At 45.6% G+C, this 20,810-nt stretch overlaps 1 protein-coding gene across 2 annotated transcripts in view; it reads left to right on the top strand.

Annotated features, from left to right (window-relative positions):
* Positions 1–20,810, top strand: part of CUL1 (cullin 1) — a 107,107-nt gene that overhangs the window by 75,660 nt on the left and 10,637 nt on the right. For both annotated transcript variants that reach the window (XM_027101603.1, XM_027101602.1), the window contains exons 8-14: positions 439–601; positions 1,959–2,089; positions 15,277–15,384; positions 15,464–15,570; positions 17,902–17,950; positions 18,678–18,809; positions 20,051–20,168. In XM_027101603.1, coding sequence (XP_026957404.1) covers positions 439–601; positions 1,959–2,089; positions 15,277–15,384; positions 15,464–15,570; positions 17,902–17,950; positions 18,678–18,809; positions 20,051–20,168 — 808 coding nt within the window. The remainder of the gene's footprint in view (positions 1–438; positions 602–1,958; positions 2,090–15,276; positions 15,385–15,463; positions 15,571–17,901; positions 17,951–18,677; positions 18,810–20,050; positions 20,169–20,810) is intronic.

The following is a 20,810-nucleotide window of genomic DNA, read 5'->3' as shown; positions in this document are numbered from 1 at the left end:
TCACTCTTCATTCAGGTTACCTGAATAATGCGAGATCATTGAAATTTTTTTCTTTTTTTTTAAGATGATGTTGGGGGGAGGAGTTTATTAATTAATTTATTTTTGCTGTGTTGGGTCTTCGTTTCTGTGTGAGGGCTTTCTCTAGTTGTGGCAAGCGGGGGCCACTCTTCATCGCGGTGCACGGGCCTCTCACTATCGCGGCCTCTCTTGTTGCGGAGCACAGGCTCCAGACGCGCAGGCTCAGTAGTTGTGGCTCAGGGGCCTAGTTGCTCCGCGGCATGTGGGATCCTCCCAGACCAGGTCTCGAACCCATGTCCCCTACATTAGCAGGCAGACTCTCAACCACTGCGCCACCAGGGAAGCCGTAATTTGCTGCTATTTTTGTTAGCAGTTTTTAAAAAGCAAACCCAAACCTCTGACTTGAATTAATTCCCACAGGCGGAGGCTCGTTTGCTGGAGGAGCAGCGGAGAGTCCAGGTCTACCTTCACGAGAGCACCCAGGACGAGCTAGCCCGGAAGTGCGAGCAGGTGCTCATCGAGAAACACTTGGAGATTTTCCACACAGAGTTTCAGAATTTATTGGATGCCGACAAAAATGAAGGTGAGCCACTGAGATTCAGAACACAAGGGTATTTATTCTGATCTGTGATGTTGAAATTGTGTGAAGTTCTAGACTCAGTTAGCATTACCAACACCAGTCATTCTTTAAGAGACTCACGTGTGAGATTGTGTGTGCGCATGTGTGTGCCTTGTGTGTTGATTTCAGACCTCTGCAGTGTGCTTGGGGTGTGACTTTGGGGGAAGAGCGTCTTTTCAGTTTGGTTTGGAGGCTAACCTGTTCCATACACCTTAGCATTAAGTGATGCTACCACTGGTTTTTTTTGTTTGTTTGTTTTTGTGTTTTTTTTTTTGCAGTACGCGTGCCTCTCACTGTTGTGGCCTCTCCCGTTGTGGAGCACAGGCTCCAGACGCGCAGGCTCAGCGGCCATGGCTCACGGGCCCAGCCGCTCCGTGGCACGTGGGATCCTCCCGGACCGGGGCACGAACCCGTGTCCCCTGCATCGGCAGGCAGACTCTCAACCACCGCGCCACCAGGGAAGCCCCTGGTTATTTTTTTCTTGCGTATGTTTCTTCTGAAAATTCTTTAAGATGAGAAGGCTATAATTTTGCAGAAGTATTTCCTTTACCCCTCCCTTGTTTTACTGGGACATGTTAGGAGCTCAGTAAAAGATTGGTGTTTGGATTCAGGATTTTTCTTTGGTGTTCATATATCAACCATGTGCCATACATATATTAAGTGAAGAATATGGGGACCCTTTTGTGACTTATTTGTTTGTATAGTTGGGATGGATATTCATAAATAGTCCTTAAATTTATTCATTCTTTTAAGTAATATTTGAGTGCCTATTACGTGTCAGGCATAAATAATATCTGAATCTCAAATGTTAGGAAGCCTCAGATGTAGTTCCTGATCATCTTCTTTCTCTATTAGTAGTTTCTCCTAGCAAGGGGGAGAATATGCTTTTTTTTTTTTTTTTTTTTTGCAGTACGCGGGTCTCTCACTGCCGTGGTCTCTCCCGCTGCGGAGCACAGGCTCCGGACACACAGGCTCAGCGGCCATGGCTCACGGGCCCAGCCGCTCCGCGGCATGTGGGATCCTCCCAGACCGGGTCATGAACCCGTGTCCCCTGCATCGGCAGGCAGACTCTCAACCACTGCGCCACCAGGGAAGCCCGAATATGCTTTTATAATAGCATGACTTCCTTATTACTTTCAGCTAAATATACATATGCTAAATATAAAGTATTTGGTTACAGTTAAGTGCATTTGATTATTAAGGTGTGAAAACACGGTGGTTTTATTCCAGTGTACCTTTCACCTCTGTAAGCACTTACTTAGTGGAATGGATATGCAGAGTTTGTTTCTGTGCATAAAGGTGTGGCGCCTTCTTCTTTCAGATTTGGGTCGCATGTATAATCTTGTATCCAGAATCCAGGATGGCCTGGGAGAATTGAAAAAACTCCTGGAGACACACATTCATAATCAGGGTCTTGCAGCGATTGAAAAGTGTGGAGAAGCTGCTTTAAATGTAAGTACTGTTTAACTGAAAACCAGTCGGGCCTAACCATTCCCACGCACGGACTGCAGGTGTGTCTCGTGTCTCCACCTACAAATCCAAGGGGTAAGATTTTCACTAGACTCTCATAGAGAACCTGGTTGGGCTTTCTAAAATAGAAGGTTCACAGCATCTTTATTCAGTAAACATCTCCATAAACTCTTCTCTGGCACTTTTTAGGCATGAAGGGTTTAATTTCTTGATATTCTTTTTTCCTTTATGTCTTCTCAAAATTACATTCCTTGCACTAGAAGAGAGAAGATTATTCCATAGAAAGAACAGGCTAAAGCCTCCTAGAGACTTGTCTCTGGCACTCACAGGCCACAGGCTGCCCCTTGCAGGAACTTCGGTCTGTGTACTGCCCTCCCATTGAAGCTCACAGGGTTGTTTGCCCTGGAAAGGCCCTGAAATGTATGGCATTTCTCATACACACCCCCCTCCCCACTGTGGGAGGCACAAGAATACTCTGCTGGGTTATCTGTAATTCACTTGATAATTTTACATAGCAAGTATCATGTGTTTCTAAGAGACAGGTAAGTTGTCTTCAGTTTTGTCCCTGTTGTGAACTTTAATTTTGATTGTGTTTGGGACAACTATTGGAGAAGAAAAGCTTCTAGAACACACAGTTGGTTCTTAGGTCTGAATCAGAAAACTTTTTACCTCTGATTTTATTGTGTTTGGTGTTAATTATTTCAACAGTACTATCTTTTGTATCTTTTTTTAAGTCTTTATTTTCCTGTTATCTTTGGGGATCTCTTTTCTACTTTTAATTATGGGGGTTGCTGCCTCACTTGTTATCACATCTATGAAATATTAGAGGGAAGAATGTAAACACACCTTTAAAGGACCTGACACAGGCATGTACAGGGGATTCAAAAGGGGTGACCTGATGAAGCTATCTTTTCAGTAACGTAAGGTGTTTTCACAGATGTTAATTCAAAACCCGGTTTGGCTGTGTGGGCAGCAGAACCAAGTTAAATGACTTTCCTTCAAATGAGTTAAGGTGGCGAGTCCTATTTCATCAGATATGGATTAGAATAGCCGATAAATGAAGCAGGTTTCGCTTTTTCATGTAAACTGTTAAATGTTAGATATGAGATTGGCCTTAGGGACTCATGTTCTAGGTGAATATAGTTAGATTAAAAATCAGTAGGATAACTTGCTCTTTTGTTTTCATAGGTATGATGGGATATTCCTTCTAATGTCAATCTTTTCCAAACCAAGTAAGGTTCTAGATGGAGAAATAATCACGTTGTAATTCTCCAGTACCATTTTCTCTTTCTTTTGGATACAGTCAGCTGCCTGATTGACTTGGTCAGTGGGTCTTGAATCTGAAGTTGACCTTTTCATGGCAGTTAAAGCACAAGTTCAGCTTCTAAGTAAAATCATTCCTCTATTAGTAGAGACTTCGTCTGTCAGCAGTAGACAGCAAAAATAAACTGTATTTACCAGCAGTTATATTTTATTGGAAATTAAGCTTTTAAACAATATTTTTATTTATTATCTATTTATTTATTTAATTTATTTTTGGCTGCATCGGGTCTTCTTTGCGGCACACAGGTTTCTCTCTAGTTGTGGCATGCGGGTTTTCTCTTCTCTAGTGGAGGCGTGCGGGCTCAGTAGTTGTGGTGTGTGTGGGCTTAGGTGCCCTGCAGCATGTGGGATCTTAGCTCCCTGACCAGGGATTGAACCCACATCCCCTGCATTGTAAGGCGGATTCTTGACCACTGGACCACCAGGGAAGTCCCCTAAACAATATTTTTATTACTTAGATGTAAGCCACTGATACACGTGTATTTAAACATCAAAATAAGATTTTCCCCCATGAAGAATAATTATATATAACTTGGTAAATTTATACTGCATCTGCCTTAACTTTCAAAAGTCAAACATTTTAAAAATAACATTATTCATTATAATTATTATTTCCATAGGAACTGTTTTTATACTGAACTCATGAAACTGGTTTTTTAAATTGTTCTTGTGAGGAAAAGTTTCTTTAAGAAAACAAATACTTTTCCTATTTTCTGCAAAAGGAGTTTTCCCTGGTTTTCCATTTTATTGGCTCATCTCTGAAGTTTCGGTTGACTTGTAAGTTCGTGGTGCCGTCTGACTGGCGCGTGGATTTCTTTACGACCTTCCCCGGGCTGGGTCGGACCTGCTGCCTTTACTCACCAATGATGTAAAAGCCCAGGAAACTTGAAGAAGCTCCAGAGAGAAGCACATGTAGCCAGTCTTAGCCTGACTCACAGCTGTTATTGTAAGACAGAATAAATACAGCTGCTAAAACATAAATAATTTTAAGTAGGTATTCATTTTTATCACATGTGTAGTAAACGTAAAAGATGTATTGTAACCCAAACCATGATGGCTTTCCAAAACCCATTAATGCTGAGAAAAAAGCGGCAGAAAAAGGAGATTGGTTGAATTAGTAAAAAATTACGATTATCGTACCTAATTTTAAGTGGGGTTTAATTACTTTGAAGACAGTTTTTAAAGTTTTTCACCTAATTGAATTGAATCGTAGTATATGAGAATCATTTAAATTCATCTATTAAATGCCATAGAAGGCACTGCTTAAATGATTTTTTTTAAGGGCTGAAAAGTTATCTAGTCCTATGATTCCATTTATCCCATCAGTTTGGCTAGAAAACAAGTTTTACTGCTAATCAGTGTGGCCTAGGCTGAAATTAGTACAGGTTTCACACTTGTAATGTGATTCAAATAATATTTTTGTGTTAGAAACTTCAAAATCTACTTAAGAATTTTCTGAAGGCATTTTTTTTTTCCAGGTAAAACAGATTTGAGAATAATGGCTGTTCCTGGGTAACCAGTGTCTGGGAAATCCCCCTCATGGTGTCCCCCTCTCTTTACCCAAAGAGGAGCTGGCAGTCTTGCCCTGTGAAGTGTGGCTGAAACCCTGAACACATGTGCTGTTTTTAGACACACTGCTTCTTGTACCTGCCCCGCCGCACCCAGGCCGGGGAACACCAGGGAACGCAGCTCGGGATCAGGGCTCCTCTCAGGGTACAGGGGCTTCAGGCTGAAGCAGATCAGTGTGGGTCCATCCCACCCGCCATGACGTGAGATTCCAGCACGAGGAGGCGTTCTCTGCAGCCTTCGAGAGATGCTCGCGACTGAGGACACTCGGGCCTAGCCGTGCTGCAGGCACCATTAGCATGTTGCATCGGGGCAGCAGTAGAACTTTGGAAACACAAAGAACTCTTCAAGGATGGGTTTTAAACAGGTTTAGAGCTGAACAAAGGATCAGATAATTCTTTTAATCGGCAAGTTTATTTCATAGGCAAGTTACCCCGTGTGTGGCCTCTGGACTGAAAGGAGACAGTGGGGCAGCAGCAGGGCAAATCAGCACATTTCACGTTGCCTCCAGGCCGGCAGGAGTCGAACATTGAGAGACCTCGTGTGCTTGTGTAGACGGGCCGCGGCACTACACGTGTGCTCAGTTGTTGGCAGTGTAGTAACGGGAGAAAAATAATCCGTATTAAAATATAGGAGGAGGTTGGGCCCGTCCACTTAGGTGTTGAGGGGAGCATCTTGAAAGCAGAGCCCGCACCTTCAGGTGTTCATTTAAAAGGATTGCAGCCCGTGGTGGGGCGGCCCCGTGCTGGGTTCTCAGCCGTTTCGTCTACCAAAGCAGCCGGCTGCTGGTGCTGGCTGGCGGTAAAACTCAGAGGACCAGCGGGGTCCGCAGAGGACGTTGACGTCACTTCCACTCATCCAGCAAGCGTCACGGCCTTCCTGTGCTGCCTCTGCTGCCGAGGATCCCAGTGCGCGGTGCCTCCACACTGCTGTCTTCTCATCGCATCTCACTTGGTCTTCTCGGGTCTCCGTGACCTCCTCGGCCCGCTTTAGTGACTGTACCGCGGGGCCATTTTAACGCTCACATCTTCCTTCCTTGGTTCCCTAGCACGGCGGCGGCAGCTGTGGAGTATGTGCCACGCGGCCTCACCCTCTGCCCCTGGCAACCTGAGTCTTCTCAGGTGGAGTCATTTCCTACTGAATGTGGGCATGGCCGTGGGGTCCTCTCGGACCAGCGGGCAGCCAGCCTGTCGGCCCCCAGCAGCGCGTAGCCGCCACCCAGTCCTCTCTGCTGAGTCAGTGGAGTGGGGACGTGCTGCGTCCCTTGGCCCTCCAGGCTTTTCCTGCCTAGTCCCAAAGCTGCCCTTGGAATCGAGGCCCCGTCCCTTCATTTCTGGATGGTCTTACATCTCTCCCATTCCTGTTCAGCCCTCATCTTGCTTAGCAGTTTCGTCTTCCAAAAATACTCCTTAATGTGTGAACAGTTTTACTCCATGTTCTTCATCCGTTGCTTTAAATAAAGCACAAAAAACCCCTCTTCCCTAAAATAATATATTAAATCTTCCATATTATATTAAGTCAAAAGCCTCTTCTAATATGCTCCCATTGTCATGAACCTCATCTTCCAGTGAAACTGTTCTGTCCTCATTCCCCCCAGAACACGTCCTTGTTCATTATACACATGCTACCTTCTCTGCCTGGAACGCGGTCCTTCCTTCCTTCTCTTTTTATCCTGCTTTTGAAGGCCAGCTCAAATCCCACTTTCTGAAAAAAAAAAAATGCTCTCCACTGACTCTTCCCGCCCAAGTAGTTGTATCCTCATCCTAAACCATTAGGGCATTTAGAAAAATCTCCCAAATGCCACTGTATATTTGTGTATAACTTCTGTGTTTCTTGTCACTCCATCTATTATAAATCCCTTAAGAGTAAAGCTGACACCTTACAATGGTTTGATACTCTTTATAATTTTAGAACTAGCGTCTGATACAGCAAGTAGTTATTGTTGATAATGACGATGACCGTGGTGGCAAGGAGGAAGGGCCACCTGCTGCCGCCCCAGCTCCTTTCTGGTTTCATCCTCCTTACTCTTCATCCTCATTATGTCCATCGTCGAAACGTTTTTAAACACTCCCAGTTCCATACGTGTGCCGTGCTGTACCCTCCTGGTTCTTCTGTCTGCTTAGACATATTCCTTCTTTTTTTCCTATGTGTTAAACACCTTTATCTTTCAGTACCCTCAAATGCCATTTCTTCCATGAAGGCTTTCTCGATCACCCCTTTGAAATAGCAGCATGTTGGACAATTTACATGACATTCACACTCCGTATATCTTAGATGTCTGTGTAAATGTCTTCTACAGGGATGGCTTTATCCATCTTCATGGCCTCAGCTCAGCACTGTGCCTCACACAGAATAGGGTCTCCATCTACTTATGTCTTAATTATACTCCTCACTGTTGCCAGCAGGATTCAGGGCGGCTTACACAATACATAAAAGACAATAGGATAAATGAAACAGTAGCAAAATAAGGGTTGGAAACACAAAGGAAGCTAAGTGTAGGATAGCACTCAGAGTGCCTGCAGTGAAGTCTGGTCTCTCATTAGAGGTGGGTTACAAATTTGCCTCTGATGTCTTCCATCAGTACAGAGAGCTTGCTGGAAAGGACAGTTGGTAGTACTGTGAAGTACAGTCAACTCCTTGATTCATAGTGGCTCAGAGGAATGACTTTATCGGCATTCAGAACTGACGGTACCTTTCCTTACGGCCCATCCTGAAGAGAACACCAGCTATGTGGAAAGTCATCTGTGTAAATACAGAGTAAATACTATATCAAGTCATTGGATGGCTTTATAAGTTCCCCTAATGCCACAATTTTATAGCAAAATAAAGTTCAGGAAATGAGTCAATACAGACTTGTAAGTACCTGCTAGTGAATGCTTGACCGATACAGTTGGTTCCATGTTGAATTTTTAATTAACACACGATTCTGCAGCAGTCTGGGTGCTATTGTTCTTCCCTACAAAGAAAGCTTCATAAGTCAGGTGTAGAGAGGGTTTCGTTACTCTGTCTTCAGGGCAGAAGCGGCAGCAGATGAGCACAAAGGCCTCTTTGAAGCCGTATGTTGATTTAGTGGCCTCGGTCTGACTGGAGCTGAAACATAATCCAGCGAGGATGGGCTTGCAGATGCTCCGGTGTCCAGCAGGGCTGTTGGTGTGACGGTGGGAGGTTGGGCTGCAGAACCAGACTGGGGCACAAAGTTGTGAATGTGTACTTGCAGCTTTGGAGGCAAAGGTGTACTGAGACGGAGAGGCGTTTCAGGAGCGGCCCAGGGCTGCCGCGGCGACAGTGCTTGTAAGAGGGAGCAGTTAGAGCGGAGAGTTCTAAAAGCAGAAGTAAAATCAGGGAGCTCTGACGAGCAAATTTTTCAGTATAAGACAAAGGGGCTGAGTCTGGGACCCCTTACGAAAAAGAATTACGAGAAAGTTCCATGGTTGGGATTGAGGACTCACTTGTGTGTGAGCCTACCCGAGACCGAACAGAGTAACACAGTGCTGGGTGCCTCTGGCAGATTTGGGTTTCATTTATACAACCAAGATTCCCTTTCTCTTCTGGAGTAAAAAGCTTAAATAACAGTCCTGACTCCACCTTGCTGTGGGTGGTAATAGAGGAAAATTACCCACGCAGAGCTAAACTTCAGCTCGGGGACCTTTTACATTTGGAGTGTGACCCGGCTTTGTGTGGTCAAGGGAGATGGAGACCATATCCATCGTGTCTTTGAAGAGCGTGGAGAGGGTGGGATAAGAAGATCCTAGACTGTCACAGCTGCAGGCCGTCCCTTAAGCTGGGGATGGATTATGCCAGCTGATTGTACTGTTTCTTATTTTGAATATGTTGAAATTTTTCCATAATAAAACTTAAAAAAAAAAAAAGCAAAACGGAAGAAATGTACTAGTTTTGGTGCAGTCGATGTGGGAAAGGAGAAAGAGGAGGGAGCGGGTTACAACTTTAATTACATAAAGAGCTGATACTTGGTGACAGTGCAGATTGGTTCAGAAAGCACGCAGCTAAATTTATGAATTCGTCTTCTGTCTTTGCCGTGAGATGAAGAGGGTAACCATTTTCTCTGAAGGAAAAAATACACAAATGTCCATCTTTAGTCTAAGATAACCAGGCTCTGAAAAGACTCACTGTATCCTTTGTGTATCCGGGAAACACCCTTCTCTCCTTCAACTGTAGGGAGAACTCCAGTCCTTTCACAAGCAGACCCATCGTGGAAGCCTCTTCCTGCCCAAATCTGACTTTATACCCCACGTTAAACTAATTTTGCCTTCGTCTTTGCTGCGTATCTGTACGTCCTGAAGTGGCCGCTGCCCGGTTCAAGACCAGTCACATGCGAGCCGTGAACTCCTCTGGCCGCCCACCCACCACCCACCCGCTTCCCTTCTGTATACGCTGCTCCTGTTTCTGAGCTGATGCATGTATTACTTTCTGAAACATCATTCTTTCAGTTAGAGGAGACACGGTTTTTCTTGGCAAGTCTAACGTAGTTCCACTTTCAAGAACTAATATTTTCGCCTTTGATCGCCCAGCACCTAAGTCTAGTCAGTTAGAGCCTCACCATTTACAGGGTAACCAACACCAAAGGGCTGGCTGCAGGCACACCTGGGATTCAGGGCAAGGTAGGGGGTGAGCGGGCATGAGGGGCCAGGGTCAAAAATGGGAGCCCACACGGTCACGTAACTCAGGTCAGGGATTTGTGAAAGTTTATCAGAGGCCGAAGGTTATGATCAGATTAAAGATGTGTTCATTACGCTCTGAGGCTCATAAGATAAGTAAAAATGACTGAAGCAGAAAGTAGCAGGTGGACAGAGGTTAACGTGGTGGGAATGGAGAGCACTGGTTCAGTTGCTACGTTTGTTTGTCTTGATATTTTAAACTTAAACCATTCTCAGTCAGAAAAACTAGTGATTTCTGCTTATCTAAACAAAAGAGTTGAGGCGATGGAGTAAGAAAAGCCCATTAAAGGACTTCCCTGGTGGCGCAGGAATCCACCTGCCAACGCAGGGGACCACGGGTTCGAGCCCTGGTCCGGGAAGATCCCGCATGCCGCAGAGCAACTGATCCCGTGCACCACAGCTACTGAGCCTACGCTTTAGAGCCCGTGAGCCACAACTACTGAGCCCATGTGCCACAGCTACTGAGCCTGCGCTCTAGAGCCCGCGAGCCACAACTACTGAAGCTCGTGAGCCACAACTACTGAAGCCTGCGCACCTAGAGCCCGTGCTCCGCAACAAGAGAAGGCACCGCGGTGAGAAGCCCGCACGCACGGCAACGAAGAGTTGCCCCTGCTCGCCGCAACTAGAGAAAGCCCACGTGCAGCAATGAAGACCCAACGCAGCCAAAAATTAATTACTTTTTTTAGGCCCATTAAGGAAATGTGAGACTTAGAATACTGAATGGTATTTGAGGCCTCCCATTTCTCTCCCAGTTTGGGGAGGGGGCTGTTTGGTTTTTTTGGTTTGGGTTTTGGAGGTTTTTGCTCATTAGGTAATATCAAAATTACTTTTAAACCCTGAGTGCACACAGGCTGGCAGCGGAGGGGGGCACCTCAGAAAGTGCTGAGTGATGGGGCGCCGGGCTGGGGTTGAAGCTCCCGCATGTCATCGGCAGAGTGTAGTCGGTGGTTTGGGACTGTTCTTTTTCTGAACCTCTTGCTTCTTTGTGTTTTGCTTGGAGATGATGCGACTCCAAAGGGGAAGTGCTAATGCTTATGGGGAAGAAGAGTTCCACTGACCCCGAACGATGGCGTGGTGTGTTCTCATCAGTTGAGACACATTTCTTTCCCTTCTTGAAGAGAAGCAGCCCCGAGGTGGGGACGTCGGCCTCGTGGAACAAGGCCCTGGGTGGCCTGTGCTGCCTCCGCCTGTCCCCCGCGAGGACAGGAGGCCGGGTGCCGCTCGGGGCCCTGGAGGCCGCACAGGCTGAGAGCGCGATGCACGTGCGTGAGGTGGAGGCCCCAGGCCTGTGGCCCCCGTATCCTCTTGAGGCAGAATTACAGTATTCCTGAGGATCACAAGTGACCCCTAGAAATCCTGCGTGACGTGCAGCAGCTCCCCGTGAGGTACTGGCCTCACTCCTCTGGGCGTGCCCCACACGCCTCTCTGCTTTAACTAAGGGTAAGGTGGAAGTTATGTCAGGCTCTTAAAGTGTGTTTTCTCTCTGTGAGACGGGCTTTTAGAATTATCCTGTTAGTGGAAACGTGGGATAAAAGGTGGTAATTCAGTTATGATCATGGTTGTTCCCGATTTGGCCATTGCAGAATGAGTTGGCAAAGGACAGGAGGCCAGGCAGGCGCAGTCTGGTGAGCCCCTTGAGCTCATGCCCAGCGAGGGAGGCCGCCCTTGGAGCAGCTCACAGGGATGGTGAGCTCGTGTAACAGGGAAGCCTGGCCTGTCCTGGAAGCTCAGGGAGGTTCCCTGAAAGTATTGGAGACCAGTAGAAGAGCTGGAGCTGCCTGGGCCAGGTGGGGGTCCCAGACAGAGCAGAGACCTGTCCTGGCCACCATGAAGTCGGCTACGACAGGAAGAGGGGCAGGGCACAAGGTAAACCCGCGAGGGTGGGCCTGGGCTGGCCAGACCATGGGAGACCTCGAAGGCCAGGTTGATGATACACCTTAATCCTAAGAGCAAGACGAACCCAGGAGGATGGTTATAATAAAACCGGACACTGACAGGATCAGATTTTGTTTTTACAAAATCGCTACCATGTAGAAAATGGATTAAAAGGAAGAAGAGTTGCTAGTGTACCAGTTAGTTTGTTAGAGTGGTTCAGATGGAAATGACACGGGCTGGTGATGGGGGGACACAGAAGGAATTAAGTAATTAGACTCTGTAATGGACGGGATCTGTGTTGGATAATTGTTGAAGCTGGACGATGAATACGTGGGGTGGGTTTTCCTGTTCTTTGTAATTTTGAATATGTTTGACTCTTTTCTGCAATAACACGTTGAAACGAAAGAAATGGAAAGAGAGAGGTCCAGAGAGCAGCAGAGCCAGGGAGGAGATGGGGCCGGCGCTGGCACACAGAGTTTGGGGATCCCTCCAGGCGTCCGCGGCAGGTTGTGTGAACCGAGTGGGACGTCTGGTCTGGTCTGGTCTGGAGAGGAATGTGACGGCCATTGGCAATAAAGACACCGATCACGTAGGAGTTGGATGAGATCCCTCTGGGACCAGCCTGAGAGGCGTCCTGTTTCTTATATGTAGAGAGCTCTCATGTACTATGGAGTAATCACGCCGATTACTGACTACCTTTTTTTTCTATTGGCGTATAATTGCTTTACAACGTTGTGTTAGTTTCTGCTGTACAATGAAGTGAATCAGCTCTATGTATACCTATATCCCCTCCCGTTTGGACCTCCCTCACCACCCCCATCCCACCCATCTAGGTCGTCACAGAGCACCAAGCTGAGCTTTCCTTTTTTTTTTTTTTTTTTAACGTCAGAAATTCACATCTTCATGCTCTTGAAAAAAACGTGCATTTCATCCGGCTGATCTTTTCTCTCTCCTTACCTCTGTTGCTTGTCTAACCCTGCGATCTGGTGCCCTGTGAAGAGACCGCCATTTACCTCCTGGTTGCTAAATCACTCACCTTTTGAACGTCTTTTCTCTGTTTGGCACTGCTGACGGCTCCTTCCTTAACTTCTCTCCTCTGTGTTATTCCTGTGTGTTCCCATCTCCATCTGCCCTTGCCAGGTTCCAAGGTGGCTTCTCTCTGGATCTCAGATGCTAAATTCAAGTCTCCAGGGCTCAGTACCTTGGCATGCTCTTCCCTCAGTGGGTTCCGTTCACACCCTCACTTCTCACCAGCCAGGCTCCTGGCTGAGTCTTCTCGTATAGCAGAAAGAATCTGGAATTGGAGTCTGAAGACTTCTGTTCCCTTAGGGAAGTGCTGTCTTTCCATGGGCAATTCTGCTGGGCATTTTTGGGGACATTTATGTTTTTCCAAATCCTAGATCCGAGAAAAATTGGTCAAGAAATCAAGAAAACGGAAGAGCGTTGTAGTTCTCCTGTAAACATAATGGTCACCGTGGAGACTTTCCTGATTCAAAGGAATCCATTGATGATGGTCCAGGGCAAGGGGAGGGGTGCTGATGTGGGGAGTCCAAGCTTCAGGTCGTCTCTGGGAGCCAGGGTGAGGTAGAGGAGCAGTGTCACCCAGTGGGTCCGTCTTCCTTGTAGGTGATGCCCAGGTATAAACGTGCATGTGTCCCTCTCTGCTGCTAAGGGTGAGTCATTCTTGCAGATAAAATAAAAACTAACCTGTTTGTATACATAATATACTTTATATCAATCCTGTGAGTGGTGTTCCAAGAAAAAGCAAGTTTTGGAAGCAAAGCCCTTAACTTGGCAGTTTTGATATGCGGTTCTTGGTAACGCTGTTAACCTTTAATGTTCCTTTATTCAAATACTACACGATAATGTTTGCTGGCATTTTCCGGTGTGTAGATACTTGCTAGAGATTAAAGTTCTTTGTAAATACTTTAAAAAGAACAAATGCAGAGAGAAAAATAATTTGAATGATGTGAAATAATTTGACATGAAATCAGAAAGCAATCTGAATTGGCAAAAGCAATATCAATTTCAATGGCAAAACCAAAATTAAGTCAAGCGGACAGTATTTTTTCATTGTTAGAAAAAAGAAATGAGCTTATATGAAGTACGCTGTGTGCCAACTGAGAGATGCTTTTGGGTGCAGTCTTGTGAATAAGACCATTAATACAGAATGCAAGAGATTCTTCTGCACCCGGAATAGTTGTCATGAAACTGGGAGCTGGGTTATCTGGTGGAGCAGTTAATGCTGTGTGTGTGCTGAGTTTTAAGATAGATAATTTTTAGACATTAAACACATGTGGCGTTGGCTTTCAGTATTTTAAGTGATTTTTGTTTGGCAATTATTTTGTGTTAAATTCCCTTTTAATGTTTTGTCGAATGTCTGTCAGGTAGAGGCCACTTTACGTGTCATTGAAATGATAATCTTGTTATCATTTGTTCGTAATAATAATAATCCTGGCATTTTTATTACATCTTTAACAGAAAACCTCTGAAACTCTTAGTATAACCCTATCTGTCACAGAAAAATTATTTACTCTTAATGGTTACTCATTATTATTTTAAAACAAGTGTCACAAAAATGCAGAACAACTAGAATTGGGGGAGTTCTGGTTTCTCGTTCCTGAATCCCGAGGAGAAACACCTGTGAGGAATTTGGAAACGCTGGCAAACCATTTAAGCCCCCTGCACCAGGCCTTGCCTCTGTGACGTGCTGGCCGCCGTTCCCTCAGCGCACACCACGCGGGCTCAGCCTGTCTTCCCGACCCCTCACCTGGGCCCTTTCCTTCTCAGAGGCTCTCAGGAGTCAGGCTGCCCGTGTCCGGGCCTGACTGCCGCCGCTTAGGCCCTTGGCCGGCTGGTTGCCTGTGACTTTGTTTCTTCGTCTGTGAGGAGGGGATGCGAAGAGCACTGGCCTCGCGGCAGCGTAGTGACAGCCCTCAGCGGGCTCAGCGCCGTCCGGTGCGCAGCAGACGCTCAGCGTCGGCCTCTGCTTTCTTGTGACCCAGGACTGTCTCCTTTGGCGCCCCCTCCCTGTGTTCCTTCTGTGTCGCTCCAGAAGCCTCTCCTGTGGCTGACTTTCACATTTCACGTCCATCCTGTGGTTCCTTTGTCCAGAGACTCCCACGGGGCTGCCCTGCCGATCCCACAGTGCTCTGCCTGTCCTGTCTCCCAGGCCCTGGCCTTTCCCGTCTCAGTTCTCTCTGTTTGTCCACGTGGGTCTTCTGATTTTCCCAGATGTACTAGTCTCACCCTTGCTGCCACGTCTGACCTACTCCGGCCCCTCAGCACACTTCCTAGGACCTAAAAGCTATGTTATCTTTGCATTGCCTGCCCAGCTAAGTTCTAAATAACTGGTAGACTGGTTTCCCCAGCCAAAACAAAGTCAAGAAGTTGAATTGTTAACAACAAAAATTGGCAAAGTAAAGCTACCACTTCGAAAGTTTGTTTTCTGTCATCCCTTTGAGTTTTCAGATAATTTGAAAAAAATCACTATTTTTCATATAGCTTGAAGTCAGTATTTAATTTCGAGTGCAGAGAATATATTTTCTTTTATTATATCTATAAACATCATATCCTATGTGTTTTGATGATGGAATGAAAACTATTTCTTGATCTTGTTAACATCTTTGAAGAAGTATCCAAACCTTTTGGAATGTTTTCTAGTAGCTGTTAGTGTGCAGTTTAGTCCCCAGAAACCAACTTGTGTGTCTGCTTTTCCCTCTGCCCAAGGACCCCAAAATGTATGTACAGACAGTGTTGGATGTTCATAAAAAATACAACGCCCTAGTGATGTCAGCGTTCAACAACGATGCTGGGTTCGTGGCCGCACTGGACAAGGTGGGTGTGCTGGCCCATGGCTCTCCTGGGGACAGTGGCTGGCACACTGGCCTCTGACTGTGTTTCCTGTGATCTGCAGGCTTGCGGCCGCTTCATAAACAACAACGCGGTTACCAAAATGGCTCAGTCATCCAGTAAATCCCCCGAGTTGCTGGCTCGATACTGTGACTCCTTGTTGAAGAAGAGGTACTAGTGACTTTGTGTTTTTTCTTAGTAAACCTGTTTAAAATCTCAGCCTCTAGATGAGGAGTTAAAATTTGTATTACATTTTACGTATGTATATTAAATTGTAATTTCTGTACCTTTTGAGAAAATACTGTAAACCTAATACACCTTCTTTGTCTTCCTAAAAGGCATTTCACGTTACGTGTACTGTGCCCAGTTCATGTTTTTCTTACATCACTAATGTCTGTAATGGCAGGCGGTGTGCGCGTGGCCCTTCAGCTAAATAGACTCCACTGCGCAGGTCCAGCTGGTGGTGACGAGGGTGGAGGTTACGGCACAAAGTCACCATTTCTCTTCACTCCCTACTTGCTCTTTTCTACTGGCCTTGATTAATTATTTTCCAGTTGAAAATCTGCAGTAGCTCCCACTGGCTGCTTTTTAAAACAGAAGACTCTCCACATGCTGTAGTGTTTGCATCACTCTGTGTACTTTTAACATTTATTTTCATTTAACGAGTTTGTTTTATTGCTGTTTCATAGTCTTTATATTTTAACCATCTTATTTCTCAACTGGTATTTTTCCTAATCAATGTATGTGTATTAAGCACGAGAGGCAACGTAATCTAATATGGTTTTCTTCTCTGTGTTGTGTTTTTGGAAGTTCTCACTTAATTTTTTGTGTGTTTGTTTTGGTTTTCATCAGCATCTCTTTCACTGAGGAGTAGCTTTTCTCAGTTTAGAAATGCTCAAGGCTTATTTTCCTATTCCAAATATCACACCAACAGATTTTGCAGTAGTTTTCCGTGCCCCCCAATCATATTGGTTTGATATTAGTAAATTGTATTTTAAGCAGCTCTCAAAGGCTCGTATAATCCCATTACAAAAAAGACTGAGAACACCTACACTACCAAGCAAAAGACGACAAACAAGTATCACTTAGAAGAGAGTTGTGGGAATCTTAAGTAAAATGTTAGCAAACTAAATTTATCAGCGAACTAAAGGATAACTGTCCAGAACATAGCATAGCTTTCTAGGAATGAATGCAGGGATGGCTCAACAGTAGCAAATCTAACGTAGTTGACTTTATTAACTGAGAGCTGTATGAACAGCTATGTGGTCTTCTTGATTGACAGGAGAAAACATTTGATAAGGTCAGTAGCTATCTCTCTTTTAACTTTGCCAGAAAGTGATTTGCCCAAGGCCCAGTGCAAATTGAGTATTTGATTTTTTCCCCCTACTTATCACAATGCTTGTCTAATGTATAATTTAGCGATTCTAGTCAGATCCACTGATGTGTTCATTTCAGGAGTGAAAATGGACTTTAAATTGGGGTGCCTCTTCTGACCTGATTTCATTTTTTAGGCTCTATAAAATGAAAGTTTTCAGTATTTTAAATATGCAGGTACTCTCATAGAGCTCCAGTTTGTTTGGCAGAATACATAGCTTCTTTTTTAGCCATTGTCTTTTTAGAAATTGTCTCATCAAGTCTCTTGATAGATTTTTGTTCAGTTAAGGCTGCTGAAGCAGACAGAATGGCGGAGAGTTCCAAAAGCGCTGCTTTAATGAGCGCGTGTCAGTGACTAGACTCCAGTGGGCACTAAACTAACCTCTTTCAGGAGAGATACAGCCCTGACCTCTCAGTGAGAAAAAGAGAGAGAAGAATGGACCTTCGGAGCCAACTGTTCTTAAATAGGAGCCTGTCTGGTGGTTGGATCATTTTCTGTGAATTTATAGGGGTCTTGTTTATAAAGGACTCTTGGGATAAAAGCTTTAAATTTGTATTTACCCTGAAATCACCTTTCAATTAATAGTTGCTCATAGAATAGAGTGAATGAATCCGTTGTTAAAGGACAAGCATCTATTTTGTAGACATAACGACAAACGGAAGGCAACACTTGAGAAGTGGTTTAAAAACCCCTTTCATTGTCTTTAATTATTAGGCCATTAAAAGGCGTTTGTTTGTTTTTTTTCAAAGTTAACTTAAAGCATATATTGTAGAATGCAATTAGAAAAGTGAAGCTCATTTACTTACATTTAAGTGGATTATCTTAAAGGAAAACTTGGTTCAGAATGTTTTGGGAAACTTAACAAGTATCTTCTGTTCAGTTTCATTGTGGATATTTTAAATGATTATATGTGAGAATAGATTATGAAATTGAGACACAGTATAAGATTGCCAAGTTGCCACAGGTAAGGAAATCTAACTTTCCCTCTTCCACCTGTTAATCTGAAAAGAACTGAGCATTTGACTGTTCAGAACCACAGTCTGATATGGTAGTTTGGCTAAGTGGCGCTTGTTTAGTAGATGTTTGCTGATTTGTTTTAAAACACTATGCCTTTAAAAATTTTTCAGTTCCAAGAACCCAGAAGAAGCAGAACTAGAAGACACGCTCAACCAAGTGGTAAGGTGCTGGATAGTTATGTCGCTGTGTTGTAACCTTTTCTCTGACAGGTGGCTTTAAAGTTATTTATATGAGCTATCTGGAATGTGGAAAGTAGTAGAATCATTTATTTTATTTTGAATCTATGATTTTACTCCCTATGTTGAGTCATTAATTTTAGCATTTGTACTTTCCTCATTAGTACTAAGTGTAGACCAACTTAATGTGATTTAAGGGGTTGATGAAAATATTTACTTTAAAGATTACAGGACAGTAATTTTTGTAACTTTTTTTTTTAATTTATTAAAAATTTACTTTTGGCTGTGTTGGGTCTTCGTTGCTGCACGCGCGCTTTCTCTTGTTGCGGTGATTGGGGGCTGCTCTTCCTTGTGGTGCATGGGCTTCTCATTGCGGTGGCTTCTCTTGTTGTGGAGCACGGGCTCTAGGCGTGCGGGCTCAGTAGTTGTGGCTCGCCGGCTCTAGAGTGCAGGCTCAGTAGTTGTGGCGCACGGGCTTAGTTACTCCGCGGCATGTGGGATCTTCCTGGACCAGAGCCCGAACCCGTGTCTCCTGCATTGGCAGGTGGGTTCCTAACCACTGCGCCACCAAGGAAGCAGGACAGTATTTTTTGTCGTCATAAACGTTGGCATACAGGGCCGGACAAGACAAAGCACACGTGTTGGTTTCTGGCCTGTGTTTGGTGACAGATTGTAAGTGCGTTAAGTGTGCTCTCGTGGTGGCTTTCTAGATGGTGGTCTTCAAGTACATAGAGGACAAAGACGTGTTTCAGAAGTTCTATGCGAAGATGCTGGCCAAGAGGCTCGTCCATCAGAACAGTGCCAGCGATGACGCCGAAGCAAGCATGATCTCGAAGTTAAAGGTAAGTGTAACCTTTCCCTGAACGATTCCAGCTTTAAGGCATCAAAGTTCTTAGTCTCTCCAGGTTATCAGCTGGGCAAAGCCATCAATCAGTGATAACACGGAGTCCGCGCAGTGTGCACTCTGCTACTCCACTACCGAGAACCCGCCACAGTTGTGATGAGCCCAGGTGTCCCCTCATCAGGCCTCACGTGCTCTCCCGACCTCCCTACCTGCCCAGCACACACACCCGGGGGCCCTTCTGTTCCAGCCGAGCCCTGCTCGACGCCCAGCACCTGCTCCTGCACCTGTGGCCTCAGCTCTGCCCCCGCCACCAAGAACTGCTCCACGTGGCGTGGCCCGTACTCTTGTGCTGTTGGACTTGAGCGGGCGGGGTGTTTTGTTTTTTTCTGGGCTTGGTTAACAGTTAGTAACCCCACGTCTGCAGGAGGACGGAAAGCGTCAGTGTTAGTTTGCTGTTGAGTATTTCTTTCTTTATTCAGCCGCCGCTGCACTTAGCCTGCTCGCTGGCCTGTCAAACGCTGCTACATGTTCTGCAGCATATTTCACTTTGACCCGAAATTATAGCTCCACGGGTATCTTGTTCAGCTCGGGCTGCCGTACCAACATACCATAGACTGAGTGGCTTGAACAAGAGAGATTTATTCTCAGAGTTCTGGAGGCTGCCGGGAAGTCCAAGATCAAGGTCCCAGCCAGTTCAGTTTCTGGTGAGGGCTCTCTTCCCAGCTTGCCTGGGGCCGCCCGGCCACGTCCTCACACGACAGGGAGCGGGGTCGGGGGCAACCTCTCCGTCTCTTCTCACAACCACACTAATCCCAATGTGGCGGAGGCCCGCCCTCATGACCTTTTCTAAACTTAATTATCTCTCTGTGACCTGACTTCCAAATGCCATCAGCACAGGACTGGGGAAGGGGCACCGTTCAGTCTGTGGTAGTGGATGAGAGACACAGCGAACTAAGTCATCTTGGTGTTCCCCCACGGGGTCACAAATCCTTGCTCTTTGGGCCTGCGTGATAGTTACTGTGTGTATAAAGTCGTAACCGTTCCATTTATAACTGTATAATTTTTGATAGTGTATGAATTTTAATCAGTGCATGTTTATACCCTGAGACACAGTTAAATGTTAACTAGCTTTAGTAGTATGGTTAAGCGTCTGTCATGTACTGTGATCCCCATTGGATTCCCTGTATACATTTATATTTCTATAGAAATTAATAAGGCAGTTGTCTGGGTTCATTTCAGCAAGCTTGTGGTTTCGAGTATACCTCTAAACTTCAGCGGATGTTTCAAGACATTGGTGTAAGCAAAGATCTGAACGAGCAGTTCAAAAAGCACCTGACGAACTCGGAGCCTCTGGACTGTGAGTATGCCCGGGTTTCCGAACTTCCTTTACAGGCAGGGTTCTCGGAGGAGGTGGCGCTCTTTGTAGCTAGTGAGAGAGATGGTGGATGCCTTATCAGAAATTCAGGGACAGGTAAACAGGAAGTCCTCCCCACAGGCACTGCCCACCTCCTGACTTGTGTGGTGACAGGAGGTGACAGCCTTGGAAGCGTGTTGGCCTTTCCCGGAGGGCCGAGCCGGGCGGGTGGCTTGCGTCCAGGTCCTGAGCCCCGGCCCCTTCTCCTGGCTGACGTGGCCACCCCACCCCAGGCGTTTGCCATCTCGGGGCTCCACGCACAGTTTAAGTTTCAATGAATGTTTTTTAACCTTAGTTTAATTCCATTCTAGCAGTTTTTTTAATTATAAGAAACTGAATTGGCTGTATAGATAACAGAGTCAGACATGGCTTCCGATTGCCGTTGGGGGTCAGGACAGGCGGGTGCCCGGCCTCGTTCGTGGAGGCCAGCTGGGCTCCTGCTGTGAGGTCTGCCTGCTGCAGGAGGTGGCAGGTGAGGCTGACCTCATCATGCGGTGATTTTATCTTTTTAAATGAAACACGAGGTTTGTACTTTTCCCAAATTGAAAGCACTATTTCATTGTTAAACTTGACAGCCGTGCCAGC

Source organism: Aethalodelphis obliquidens, unplaced genomic scaffold, assembly GCF_003676395.1.
Source record: "Aethalodelphis obliquidens isolate GAN/ISIS:26980383/991018 unplaced genomic scaffold, ASM367639v1 scaffold5, whole genome shotgun sequence".
NCBI classification, from domain to species: domain Eukaryota; kingdom Metazoa; phylum Chordata; class Mammalia; order Artiodactyla; family Delphinidae; genus Aethalodelphis; species Aethalodelphis obliquidens.
This window is presented reverse-complemented; position numbering and strand designations above follow the sequence as displayed.